We start from the raw sequence: 11062 nt of genomic DNA, 5'->3' as shown, positions 1-11062 counted from the left end.
AACACAAGTCGCGAACGAAAACTTCTAAACTGAGACTTTGGCGTGTCCAAATTGCATAAGCCTGTAAAATTTTTCAAATTGTTCATTCTACATTCGATGTATAAAGTTGATAACTTCACACACTGAAACAAAGAGCCGATAGAGAACTTTCTCTAAAGTTGAAAGAACCTGATTAAGAAAAGCTGCATGAGTTCCTACCATACAGAAATCTTTGAATTTATAACAAAGCATTCAGTAAATACTTTTTGTAGTTAGTTTTCAGAGACGTTGACCTCCCAATATTTTGATAACGTGTAGCGACTTTGAAATTTGACAACTGCTTCTTCAGTAATCTTTTGTCGAAAGAAAAGAGCTCGTTTATTGTTTTTGAGACACAGTTGGTGGAACAACGCGAGCTTTAGAAAATGACAAAAGAAAAATTATTCAGTGTCTTCGAATGGAGACTGCTTCTTACAGAGTTTTGCCATAGGAAACTCTGTTCAATCTTTGTCTTTCCGAACGAAAATAAACATGAAAATTTCTCGCGTCAGAATAAGATCGACTCTTTTTTTTATCAGTAAAGTACTCCGATACGACTCCTTCTATAACAATGTCAAACCCAATACCACCCATAGCGTTGCGTCAAAGCTATTCAACTTGCATAGTCCTTCACTATCTAAACTTATAATTCCCTTCTTGAAAAAATGAAGCCAAGATTTTCTCGTGTACAACGAATATCAATTCACTACTAAGACCACGCAAAGTTCATAACCTGAAATAATAAAATCACTTTTTCGACTTTCGATATACGCTCAAGAAGTATTCATCACAGAATTCTTAAAAATATTCAAAAAAACAACGAGAAAGAATACGCAATTCGATGTCGTGCTAATTATATGCAATTATCTTTTCAATACGAAATGAAACAAGCACTGGATTCCGCCAGAAAAACGGCAAAATTTTTTGGACGAATCGGCAACGCGTTTCTTAAATATAAACTCAAAAAGGTCACGAACTATTGTATTCATTCGATCATAGTCTCTTCTGCTTCTTCACTTATTACATATGGTTCCTGAGCAGCAGCAGATCTACTAATAGTTGAGGTTTTCCTACGTGGGCTCTTTGGTGACGACAAGGGAGAATAACTGGCCGCTCCATGTAGAGCTCGAGGTGACTAAAGAGAAGATGAATATAACTCCATAGTATAAAAGGTCCTTACCTGCTCGGTAGAAGAACCTTCTTCCTTCGGGAGAAACGCTTCCTTGACGAACTTTTTTAACCTTTGAGCGTATATAGAAGGTTCACACACAGAAACAGACAACTTTCAAATAAAATAAGAATACTTCGAATACTTTGGTGAATCTTGAAACTTACACTTCCTGCACACAACAAACGAGTTTTTAGAAAATGCTCAGACTCCTTCCTCAGGCTATACTCATCAAGAATATCAATAATACCAAAAAATATATGGACGATTTCTCCTTTCATGTTCTTTCCTATCCAACCTCCAACTCTTTCGGAAAAACTAGGGCGTTCTATTCTTGCGCTAGAAAATGAAAGTTCGCCCTCATGTCTAGTATCGTCTGATAAAGATAAGGGTGTCACGTTCCATCCTTGTCCAGGTGGCCGGCTTTCCCTACCTACAACAACAGTTTCAGTTCCAACAGAAAATCATAACGATTTTCAACTTACTTGGAATATGTAATCCAACGAGGAATGAATAGTCCATAATATTGATGGAAGAAAGAAATAATAAATCATAGCCGAGTTGATTCAATAGACGCTCACGGAGAGTCTTATCTATAAGCAATGGACCGTTCCGAACAAAATCGAGATCTTTTAGTGTCACATATGGACTTAACAATTCCGTCGGAGATGCTTGTCTTCCAAGAGTTGAACCTTTGAGATCATATTTTTCATGAATTGGAACACGTGTAGGCAAAAAATTATTCATAACCTTCGTAATAAGTCATTTCTAAACACAAGAAGTTGACAAAACTTACGACAATCCTAATATGTCTCCGCCTAGCATTAATCTTGTGTGTCGTTATTCCTATACAAATGTCATAAGATGAACGATATGAAACACTAAAACTTACTATACAACCCAAAGAACCTCGTGATAAGGGATTCCTTATTCTGCATCATGTGAAAGTAATACTGTGGAAGTATTTTCCTAAATTCAGAGTAGTTGGCTCTATGCAAGAAAGAAACGTTCGACCTTCTCCTTACTTTAATGTGTTCGTTTCAGCTTTAGGAACGGTTTTTAAAATGAAACGATCGTCCCATGAGTGAAAAAACAGCGAACCAGATTTTCCAGGAGTTGAAAGTTCTCTAATATATCACATATAAATTATCGCAAGTGTTGAAAATCAAAAGCGGTACCTCAGGGCTTCGCTACCACAAACTGAACGTAAGTACAACTCGGAATTGATACCAAACCGTTGTCTCAAGTCTCGGAAAACCATAGGCTGCCAAGAAACGAGTTGAGCTTTTCTACAATAAAAACTTCACAAGTTATATTCTTACAAAGTAATCTTTAAAGGTAAACTTTGGCGTATTGTGGGGTGGTGTATCTACACCACCAAAGGGAGAAAAAGTAGTTTTCTGTTCAACTATAAAATCATCCCTAAAAAGTGCTCAATAAAATACAGCGAAGAGAAAAGTCATACATACATCATAAGATTCCTCTCGGCTACTTGAGATATTCTTACAACGCTGTGTTGGATTCCCAACTTGATTTGTTGCATCAAGTCATATGAATGATGACCTTTATAAATAACTTCTCCCTAAAAGCCATTCATATAAATATCTCAACTTAGAGAATACAGAAGAAAAGTACCTGATATCGACGATAGTGTCCAACTTTTACCTTTGCTCTTAGACGATTTATATCTCGAAGTGAGGCAGAGGAGGCGTCGTTCAGTCGGTCTTGAGGCAGAAATGTGTGAGAAAGTCTAGGAGGAAGAGCATCTTGAAATATTTTAACGTTTCAACCTGATTGTAGGCTTTCTACTTTACCGTTAAGGTTATTCAAAGGTCTATCAGAGTCCGTAAAGCCCCTTTGTCTAGGTTCCCGTCTCCGTGTTCTATACTTGAAGGTTTCTTCTCGTGGTGAGTTGATTAGTGGCGAAGATGCTCTATAACGTCTCCTTAGTTTTCTTGTTGATATTACAGAACCTTCCGAAGAAATATCGGAATCGTTCCCTGAGTCAATAGCAACCTCATCCTGTTCTTCTTGTGTTGTATTTATGTTTCTTTTCGTTTCATTCTGAACATTCCTATGAGGTGCTTCTGTTCGTTCAAAATCTTTCAAGTCCTTCTGCAAGCTTTCAGTTTCGAAATACTTGTCAAGGGGAAGAGTGGCTTTCTTTGTGACGCTGTTCTTTTCCATAGATATTCCAGTCTCCCTTAATACATCTGTTTTCTCTTTGTCTTCTGAAATATCTGTAATAGTTGATATGGGATAAGTTCTTTCTGTTTGAGGCTCTTGAAATCCTTCCATAGTCCTCGTGAGCAAAATAGAAATTTTACAAGTTGGGAAAAATGGTTTACCTTGAAACTGTCAATATCTTCATATTAGCTTTGTAACATTATAACACCTTATAATGTCACACAATAGCAATAAGTAATACTGCCTTTTATTGCCAATGATAGATACTGTCTTTTTGATATCTTTCAATAGTGAAAAGAAATGAAATCATTCGATGGGGAAAATTCAAGTTCAAACATTACTTAGACTGCTTGATGGATAAAATAAATGAAATAAGAATCTAAGGAGCAGCAAATAGAGCAGCTTCGTGAAAAGACAGAAATTGCAGAGTGCAATTTCACTTACTAATTAAAGAACAACCAAATGTCTTGGACAACTTCGAATGTGGCAGTTCGAAAATTTGGGGCTCAGTTTGGTCATGTGTTTGTAAGAGCAACCTATGTGGAGGTCAATAAGGTTGCGCAGGTTTTGTTCAGTGTCCATAAAAAGAATAAGAGAACAACGTAAAAAAGAGGCGAAAGAGCATCAAGACCCAAAAGGTGTTCTGAAGATATGGGAGGCACCTACGGAACATCCGGCGAAGAGAATTCAAAGATTGGAGAGACGTGCAAGTGATCGTCAACTTGAGAAGTTTGCAAAGTTGACTCCTTTGAAAACTATTGAATCTGAAGCATTCCCGTTCGTATCATTGAAAATTAGGACTTTGGAGTGTTCCCTTCGATTGCGTACTGACTATTTGGACTATTTGAAAAGGTGGAAAGGGACCCATTTCTTTGCGGATACTGTAGAACTGTTGATGGCTGCCTTAACTCATAGCTCCTTTATTCACCACGTAATTCGTGTAGATCATGACAATATCTCGCAACAGGCTACTTTGAATGTTTTGGGTGCTTACGTTCTCAAACTTAGTCTATTGGAGTCATTGTTTCCTTCCAAAGAGAAACTTAAAACGTTCTTTGGTCTTGATATTGAGGAACTTCGTGGAATCTTCTATCGGTGCGATTCGCTTGCGAATACTTCCACTCTGACAAAGTTAGCACTAGATTTGGACTTGCCTTTTTTGATTCGAAGGTTTCCTGCAGATCCAAGAGCGGTAGCTGGAAAGCCTCCAGTGACTGGGCTTTCTCCTACAGAATTGAAAGGCTTAAATAGTGTACTGTGTGAAAGTATGCAAGCCCTTGTTGGAGCTGTTTTTCTTCTTAGAGGTTTACAAGGTTCCGTAAATTTTATTCAGGAATTCTGTAATCCACTGAACGCTGCACAGTCTGAACGAAAGGATAGCTATTCAGATTTCCTATCTACTTTCACCGGCGAAGATTTTGACCCCAGAGGAAGGTCGCGTGTATTATTATTGGATCCTGAAAGCACCCTTCATGACCTATTCAATCGTCTTAGTGTTCGAAAGAGAAAAGAGAATCCCGATTCAAAGGTTAAATTTGAGTTGAGGTATAGAACTCTAGAAAGCAACAAAGGTAGTGGGAGTTCCTTTGCATATGTGGTGTCTTTAGAATGTGGTGATGAAATTCTCGCAACTGGTGCTGCAGATAGCGAAGCTGGTGCGAAAAAGGCGGCGGCTCGTGCGGTGATTTCGTTGATTGGAGGAGAAAGTTTATGTGAAGTTCCTATGGATGAAGCTTTTCATCCAGTTTATAATGCGCAAGTTCCAAAGCCTGGAAATTATTCTTCCAGAGCTTCAGCATTTCGTTGTTTGAAGATGTTTGAACAGGTTGGTTTAATCGACAATGTTTCGGTGGAAGTTCGTCATGTCGGTATTGGAAGTCGTTTTTTCCGTCTTGGTCACAATGTTGAAAACTCTGGAACTATTACTGGTGTTGTTCGAGTTGGTTCAAAAACTTATGAGAGCAGGAGGCAATATGAAACCGAAAGCCAAGCAAAGGATGCAGCTGCAGAGTTAGCAGTTCGAGATATTTGTTCCAATCTTTCATTTTCTAGCCATGCTTCTTCATCTTCTTTAGGTAACTATACTTCTCAGTTTAGATGGTTACATGAAACATCTCGTTTCAATGGGCGTGGCAGATATGCATCACCAAACAGTGTACTGCATGAAACTCTTCATTTAGTATCAAATACTAACAAGTGTTTGGCAGCAGATGAAAGAAGTTTTCTCTCAAATATGCCTATAGAATATTGTGATTTAGCCTGCCACATTGGCCGTATTGTTCTTCATCTTTGGAGTTGTGTTGAGTATACAAGGTTCCATGGCCTTACAGGATGGCAAGAAGACGTTGAAAAATATATCAAAGGTCGTTTAAGGTCACAAGAGCTGCAAAAACTATCCTCTTCTATTGGAATTTCCATAAATACGTCAGAGCAGAGTTCAAATATGGAGACTTTATCTATTCTGGAAGCTGTTGTTGGGTGTTTATATTTGAGTCGTGGTTGTGAGAACACTATTGAACTACTACATCAAGCTATTATTCATAAACAATAATTATTTCAGAATATGTGGTATACCTTAGAATTTTGATTAAATTTTTCTAAGAACAAACTTTTCTAGACTTTATCTTGTTTGCACAAGATGAGAGAGATGAGCATCCAATGTAATTTCAATTCTATGACAGACAAGAGAGAAGCCATTGCCGTCTCCATAGAAAGGAACGAAGAAAACTCGGAAAAGAAGAAGTTCGTTTCCTTTCGTGACGTTTATTCGGAAGGAAAAGAGAAACCTTATTTATCAGGATATGCAGCCCAAAAGAGGACTTGGATCCACGAAGCTTTCGGTTCCATTGCAGCGTTTGGAGGTGCCGCTCTAGGTGGCTTGTTAACTCTTCATCGAATAGAGATGTACCTTTTGAAAAGATTCCCGAAGCAGTGGATTCTTCACGGCTTCATAGCTGGACCACCTACAGCTACTGCGGGAATGTTAAGCTCCGGGATAGTTCAGGTACCGAATCACATTTTGTCTCTCTACAACAGCTTTTGGTTTGACAACTCATCGCATGTAGGGTTTTGTGAGAGGCTGTTTTCCACCCAACTATGCAGAGAAAGGCCCTCGTTGGTTAGAAAGCGACTCTTACGCGGGTTTACGCCTAGCCCGTATTGAGAAGACTCCGGACATCTCTTATACGAAACAGCACTATTTACAAGCTGTTAGTGCCGAACTCTCGCCAACTGTAAGTATGCTGGAATTTTTATGTCTTATTGTCGACTACCGATGTATTCAATAGATCCCCAGTTATATTGGTTTCTTCTCTTGTGTTGGTTTTCCGTTAGCAGCCTATGAGTGTGTTTGATTGAGTTTTGAATACAGTTGTGAGTAATGAGTTGTCTTATCATTAGGCCTCTCCATAAGAAATGTAGAGAAATTGTATCCGGACACTTGAATAGGCATTCACAACGTAGCATTGTTGTGTTGGCTTCTCTCTTGAATGGTTTTGGATTGTGTCTTTTGTCCTTATGTGGTTGGTGTCCAATACAAAACAAAAGAATCTCTTTTCGACTAAGAGACTGTTAGGTCTTTATTTGATGCCTCCATTTACTACGTTTCTTTTGAAGAGTCGTCATGTTATTTCAGGTTTGAACATTGATTTATTAGTGATTGTTTATTCTAATTGATCTTTTTACTAGAAACTCTAGAAGGTGTTGGATTTGATATACAAGAAAAGTATCACGATAAAAAGTCTCAGAGTTGAATGCATGTTTCCAGTTAGTTTAGACTTGAGTAAATATCAATTTTTGGCCACATAAAGCAACTGGCATGTTTTGTATATCTTCTTATGAACAAAACTGTAGCAAATGTTGCAAAAAACGAGGGAAGCGTGATATATCGACACTTGTTGTTGAATTTCCTTGTTTGGATAACTTTATTAAGGAATAATTTTCTCCCAAAACAGTGTCTCCTTTTAGTGATGTGAAACATGTGGAGCCTTGTAGTAACGCAAATTTTCACTCGCGTGATAAAAAAGTTGGTCGAGACATCACCTGGTAGTTCTGAAGTTTAGAAACTTTGGATTCAAAAAAATTTTTTCTTTGTGATCGAAGCACTTATTTTTTGCTTGGGAGAAAGACAAATTAATTGATCGGTTAACTTTCATGTCAGTTTTGCGTTTGCCTTTATTGCTTGCTTTATTGTACTCTGCCATATACTTTGGTGTTGTATCTGGGATAAATATGTCTTGTCCCACGGAGGAAATTTGTTCTGCTCTAAGAAACGAGTGTATGCTATTCCTTAACTGTATTTAATTTACATTGAATACTCTTAGTGGATCAACTTCAGGACTTTGATGACTGCAAGTCTTTTTATGAAACTGGAATATGCTCCCTTTTATGCTTGCAGAGTTTAGAGGAAATCCGACAAAGGAACTCGAGTCTATGGCACATATGTTCTTCCAATTGCTGGTCTGTGGCGTTTGTCGAATTTTCGACAACACTTTATGATATCTGTCGTGAACAACACGGGTTCAGAAGAGAATCCGTCTCAAATAGTCTTATGTCATCGTTGCTTTATTTTTGCAAGAGGATTTGCTTGACCGTCACTATCTACTTTTTGATGAGTTTTACATGGAATACCACATATCATTGGTTTCGTCAAAAACCTTTGGTTTCGTGTAGTCAAAGAAGAGATATCGAAAGTCAAAATTATATATCGAGAGGTTCAAGAAGACACCTTTTCAGTCTTCTAAGGAGACAAAGTAGTAGAAATTTCTAGCTCGAAATACAAAGAGAAAAATGACCAAACAACACTATTAGTTTGCATGTATAAAACGATCATTCTCTACAAGTGGAAAATGTTGGATACTTCAAATTCCTTTTGAAAGAGATTGGAAGGTTTGATTTAGATGAGTCCGACAACTGCTACAACTGCTATTGCTTCGCTTTCTCGTCGAAGACAACGCTTCGTGGTGCTTTTCTTTGTGTGAGTCCACAGTTGGAACTCTAGAGTTCTTTAAGTGACTTGATTTATCTCCACTGAAATTCAAATAGTTGTTTGTTTACTTTTGGTTCTTATTTCTGCTTCGATACTCCAGGCGCACTAGGAAGCCTATTAGAACGTGGACCTATGAAACTTTCTGCTACAGAATTCAACCTTCTTTATAGTGTATATGCTTGGCCAAACGTTGTACTGGTATTTCTAGGAGGCTTCTTTATAGATACTTTTGGAAGTAGACCGTGTTCTATTGTCCTTAGTTTAATTACGCTGACGGGTCAGCTGATTACCACCACAGGAGTGTTTTACAAAAGTTTCAAGTTATTGTTAATAGGAAGATTTCTCTTTGGCTCGGGAAGTGAAAGTTTGAATGTGTGTCAAAGCACAATTGTTTCTCATTGGTTTCAAGGAAATGAGCTTGCAATGGCATTTGGCTTTTCTTTAACAGTTTCTAGGCTCGGAAGCATTATTGCTTTTAATATTCTTCCTTCCTATAGCCAACGTTTTGGTCTTTCCTCTGCTTTTTTATTGGGTGCTTTATTGTGTAGTGTTTCTTTTATAGCTACACTATGCTTCGTATATGTCGACAAGAAGGCAGAAGAAGAGCTCAGTTTTGCTATGACACAAGTTGATCAGGGAAATACGTCACTTTCGGATGTTGAGCATAAATTTTCTTCGAAAGGAATTTTTCCGCTGAGCTTTTGGTTGGGATCCATAGCAGGAATGACCGCATATTCCATATTTTTCTCATTTATAGCTATAGGAACGGACCTTTTCCAGCGAGAATTTGGTAAGGATTTGTATCGTCGTTCTTTCTTGTTGAAAGATGTTCTCTAGATATAGCTGGTTCTACCGCTGGCTTTCTTGTTTCGTTGATTTATAATATTTCTATGTTTCTAGCACCTGTATTGGGAAAATTGTTGGACTCTTATGGTTACAGAGGTATAACGATTGGGTTAGCAGTAATATTGACCAGTTTATCATTACATATTTTATCGAGTTCATTTCATACTATGAAAATATTTTATAGTTTGAGTCGTCTGCAGCTTCTGTATTCTTGTTCTATATTGCTTGGCTTGGGTCTATCGGGAATTTCTTCAGCTCTTTGGCCTTCTTTGGCAATCTGTGTCCATCCGCAATCTTTGGCTACTGCTATAGGTGTAGCACAAGCGTTGCAGAACCTTGGAACATCACTGACAACATTTTTCATGGGAATCTTGATTGACCGCAAAGGTTATCGCCAGTCTCTCAGGTTTTTAGAAATGATTGGAATATCCTCTTTTTGTGTTGTTTTCGTTTGGAATGTTCTAGACAGGTTTGGAGAGGATAGAATCAACAGACCCACAGAACAGTTAGAAGAAATTGAAGAGCTTCGACAACCTCTTGCCTTGGAGAGTGAAAGACAGTCACGAGGAAAGCTGATGATTGTACCGGTCACTCCCCGGGTCGTCGTATTAGTTCGTCAACGACTTTTAGGACCACAAGGCGAAAGTGGTATTGTGAGACGGAATTATTATGCCAAAATTGGCATCCAATGAACTACTTTTTGTTGTATTTCCTGATGACCATAGTTTTAGAAACCATGTGACATGAGTAGTAATTAAGATTATTGTAAAGTTTTCTTAGTGATCACAAGCGTATTTATTATAAATCCTTAATAGGGTCTCGACTTCGAATTCTCTTCTTGGATAACAATTACAGTTGATTTTTCTGAATTTTTTATATTTCACATGAAAATGAACATTTTACAAGAAATAAAGCATTGAATAGTTCAGACAGATAAATTTTCAAAGAAAATAGCTCAAATTTGTTCTACAATAAAAGAGTTTGGAAAATGAAGCCTGTCATGTACTGAAACAGGCAATTCAGGAAATAACGATTGTCCAACAAAGTGAAGCACATTAGGCAACGTATCTTTATAGATATCAAAAAGAAATATTGCAAAACAAATAGGATTTGGTTGAAAAAGAAGATTGTTATCTTCATTCTAAAAAGGTGCTACACTACATTTGCTTCTTTCTATACGCTTCGAGACATTTTTCAACTTCATCGACACTGAGTCCTCTAGGGCAGTATTGACACGTTACACCTAACTTGGAAACATCAACAAGATTCCGCATCCTAATAGTCAAAATGGATAAATAACAAGATGTTGAAAGTATGGAAGCCTACTCGTCATCAAAAAATATCATTTCATCAAAGGAAATGCCTGTCTTCTTCTGTAGACTTTTAAAGTGGGGTTCTTTAGAACCTGGATATATTTCACATAGATTGTCAACTATGGACAAGAGATCAAACGTCTCGACAACTTTCCTTGGGCAAAATGTAAAACATTTTGCTTGATAATCAGTAAGCAGTCAAACTACCGTGTCCACTTTGGAACTGGGCTTCGTGAAGCAAATCCTACAGAAACTCGCTCTTTCTGAAATTCTTCCAGAATCATTCTCGACTGCGGGTACATATGTAAGACTTCTCCACTTCGATCAACTATAGTTAGTGAACTCTGTCTTCGATAAGGTGGTCCTGCAGTACAGTCGTTCCAAAAAGCCCAAATAGTATAGTCCTAAGTGTTGTTAAGTCACAACGCCACAGACATATTATTCTGTGATACCAAATCAAACACAGCCAACTTTGGAAGCTTCCCTGCTTTGAGAATCTCTTTCAAACGAGCACGTTGGCCTTCCATAATTCCACAATATTTC

The 11062-nt window shown here is 37.8% G+C and overlaps 6 protein-coding genes across 6 annotated transcripts; 4 read left to right on the top strand and 2 right to left on the bottom strand.

The window, feature by feature from the left end:
- Window positions 1–341: 341 nt before the first annotated feature.
- On the bottom strand, window positions 342–3507 carry Gasu_33320 (1-phosphatidylinositol-4-phosphate 5-kinase). The gene is made up of 12 exons (XM_005705789.1): window positions 3001–3507; window positions 2822–2952; window positions 2656–2768; window positions 2509–2608; window positions 2365–2450; window positions 2212–2313; window positions 2079–2155; window positions 1983–2032; window positions 1672–1936; window positions 1354–1619; window positions 1199–1300; window positions 342–1153 (listed from the first exon to the last, which is right to left on the bottom strand). The coding sequence occupies exons 1-12, from the start codon at window positions 3482–3484 to the stop codon at window positions 1004–1006; spliced, it is 1926 nt and encodes a 641-aa protein (XP_005705846.1). The 5' UTR covers window positions 3485–3507; the 3' UTR covers window positions 342–1003.
- Window positions 3508–3847: 340 nt separating this feature from the next.
- Gasu_33310 (uncharacterized protein) lies at window positions 3848–5980 on the top strand. The gene has a single exon (XM_005705788.1). It carries the CDS (start codon window positions 3912–3914, stop codon window positions 5922–5924), a length of 2013 nt encoding a protein of 670 aa, XP_005705845.1. The 5' UTR covers window positions 3848–3911; the 3' UTR covers window positions 5925–5980.
- A 37-nt stretch (window positions 5981–6017) lies between these two features.
- Gasu_33300 (uncharacterized protein) lies at window positions 6018–7202 on the top strand. The gene is made up of 6 exons (XM_005705787.1): window positions 6018–6377; window positions 6439–6606; window positions 6661–6716; window positions 6773–6894; window positions 6948–7007; window positions 7061–7202. Exons 1-6 carry the CDS (start codon window positions 6048–6050, stop codon window positions 7123–7125), a joined length of 801 nt encoding a protein of 266 aa, XP_005705844.1. The 5' UTR covers window positions 6018–6047; the 3' UTR covers window positions 7126–7202.
- A 155-nt stretch (window positions 7203–7357) lies between these two features.
- Window positions 7358–8211, top strand: Gasu_33290 (uncharacterized protein). Its single transcript, XM_005705786.1, has 2 exons — window positions 7358–7649; window positions 7696–8211. The coding sequence occupies exons 1-2, from the start codon at window positions 7526–7528 to the stop codon at window positions 8139–8141; spliced, it is 570 nt and encodes a 189-aa protein (XP_005705843.1). The 5' UTR covers window positions 7358–7525; the 3' UTR covers window positions 8142–8211.
- A 26-nt stretch (window positions 8212–8237) lies between these two features.
- Gasu_33280 (MFS transporter) lies at window positions 8238–10026 on the top strand. The gene is made up of 3 exons (XM_005705785.1): window positions 8238–8348; window positions 8417–9150; window positions 9198–10026. Exons 1-3 carry the CDS (start codon window positions 8272–8274, stop codon window positions 9896–9898), a joined length of 1512 nt encoding a protein of 503 aa, XP_005705842.1. The 5' UTR covers window positions 8238–8271; the 3' UTR covers window positions 9899–10026.
- Window positions 10027–10260: 234 nt separating this feature from the next.
- Window positions 10261–11057, bottom strand: Gasu_33270 (magnesium-dependent phosphatase 1). Its single transcript, XM_005705784.1, has 4 exons — window positions 10972–11057; window positions 10727–10923; window positions 10533–10673; window positions 10261–10481 (listed from the first exon to the last, which is right to left on the bottom strand). The coding sequence occupies exons 1-4, from the start codon at window positions 11044–11046 to the stop codon at window positions 10364–10366; spliced, it is 531 nt and encodes a 176-aa protein (XP_005705841.1). The 5' UTR covers window positions 11047–11057; the 3' UTR covers window positions 10261–10363.
- Window positions 11058–11062: the final 5 nt, after the last annotated feature.

The sequence above is a fragment of the Galdieria sulphuraria genome, assembly GCF_000341285.1.
Source record: "Galdieria sulphuraria unplaced genomic scaffold scaf_26, whole genome shotgun sequence".
NCBI classification, from domain to species: domain Eukaryota; phylum Rhodophyta; class Bangiophyceae; order Galdieriales; family Galdieriaceae; genus Galdieria; species Galdieria sulphuraria.
Note: the sequence above shows the minus strand (reverse complement) of the source record. Positions and strands in the feature narration are given on the sequence as shown.

What these genes read in the sequence shown, in the direction of transcription:
- Gasu_33320 (XM_005705789.1), bottom strand. Translation starts at nt 3,484, where the DNA reads ATGGAAGGATTTCAAGAGCCTCAAACAGAAAGAACTTATCCCATATCA. An exon ending in GAGGTTCTTTGGGTTGTATA is followed by an intron (nt 2,033 to 2,078) that starts GTAAGTTTTAGT and finishes ACATTTGTATAG; the next exon opens with GAATAACGACACACAAGATT. An exon ending in CGTTGGATTACATATTCCAA is followed by an intron (nt 1,620 to 1,671) that starts GTAAGTTGAAAA and finishes CTGTTGTTGTAG; the next exon opens with GTAGGGAAAGCCGGCCACCT.
- Gasu_33310 (XM_005705788.1), top strand. Translation starts at nt 3,912, where the DNA reads ATGTGGAGGTCAATAAGGTTGCGCAGGTTTTGTTCAGTGTCCATAAAA.
- Gasu_33300 (XM_005705787.1), top strand. Translation starts at nt 6,048, where the DNA reads ATGACAGACAAGAGAGAAGCCATTGCCGTCTCCATAGAAAGGAACGAA. An exon ending in TAAGCTCCGGGATAGTTCAG is followed by an intron (nt 6,378 to 6,438) that starts GTACCGAATCAC and finishes CATCGCATGTAG; the next exon opens with GGTTTTGTGAGAGGCTGTTT. An exon ending in GTGCCGAACTCTCGCCAACT is followed by an intron (nt 6,607 to 6,660) that starts GTAAGTATGCTG and finishes TGTATTCAATAG; the next exon opens with ATCCCCAGTTATATTGGTTT.
- Gasu_33290 (XM_005705786.1), top strand. Translation starts at nt 7,526, where the DNA reads ATGTCAGTTTTGCGTTTGCCTTTATTGCTTGCTTTATTGTACTCTGCC. An exon ending in TTCTGCTCTAAGAAACGAGT is followed by an intron (nt 7,650 to 7,695) that starts GTATGCTATTCC and finishes GAATACTCTTAG; the next exon opens with TGGATCAACTTCAGGACTTT.
- Gasu_33280 (XM_005705785.1), top strand. Translation starts at nt 8,272, where the DNA reads ATGAGTCCGACAACTGCTACAACTGCTATTGCTTCGCTTTCTCGTCGA. An exon ending in TTCGTGGTGCTTTTCTTTGT is followed by an intron (nt 8,349 to 8,416) that starts GTGAGTCCACAG and finishes AAATTCAAATAG; the next exon opens with TTGTTTGTTTACTTTTGGTT. An exon ending in CCTTTTCCAGCGAGAATTTG is followed by an intron (nt 9,151 to 9,197) that starts GTAAGGATTTGT and finishes GATGTTCTCTAG; the next exon opens with ATATAGCTGGTTCTACCGCT.
- Gasu_33270 (XM_005705784.1), bottom strand. Translation starts at nt 11,046, where the DNA reads ATGGAAGGCCAACGTGCTCGTTTGAAAGAGATTCTCAAAGCAGGGAAG. An exon ending in CCAGTTCCAAAGTGGACACG is followed by an intron (nt 10,674 to 10,726) that starts GTAGTTTGACTG and finishes ATTTTGCCCAAG; the next exon opens with GAAAGTTGTCGAGACGTTTG. An exon ending in ATGATATTTTTTGATGACGA is followed by an intron (nt 10,482 to 10,532) that starts GTAGGCTTCCAT and finishes TTTGACTATTAG; the next exon opens with GATGCGGAATCTTGTTGATG.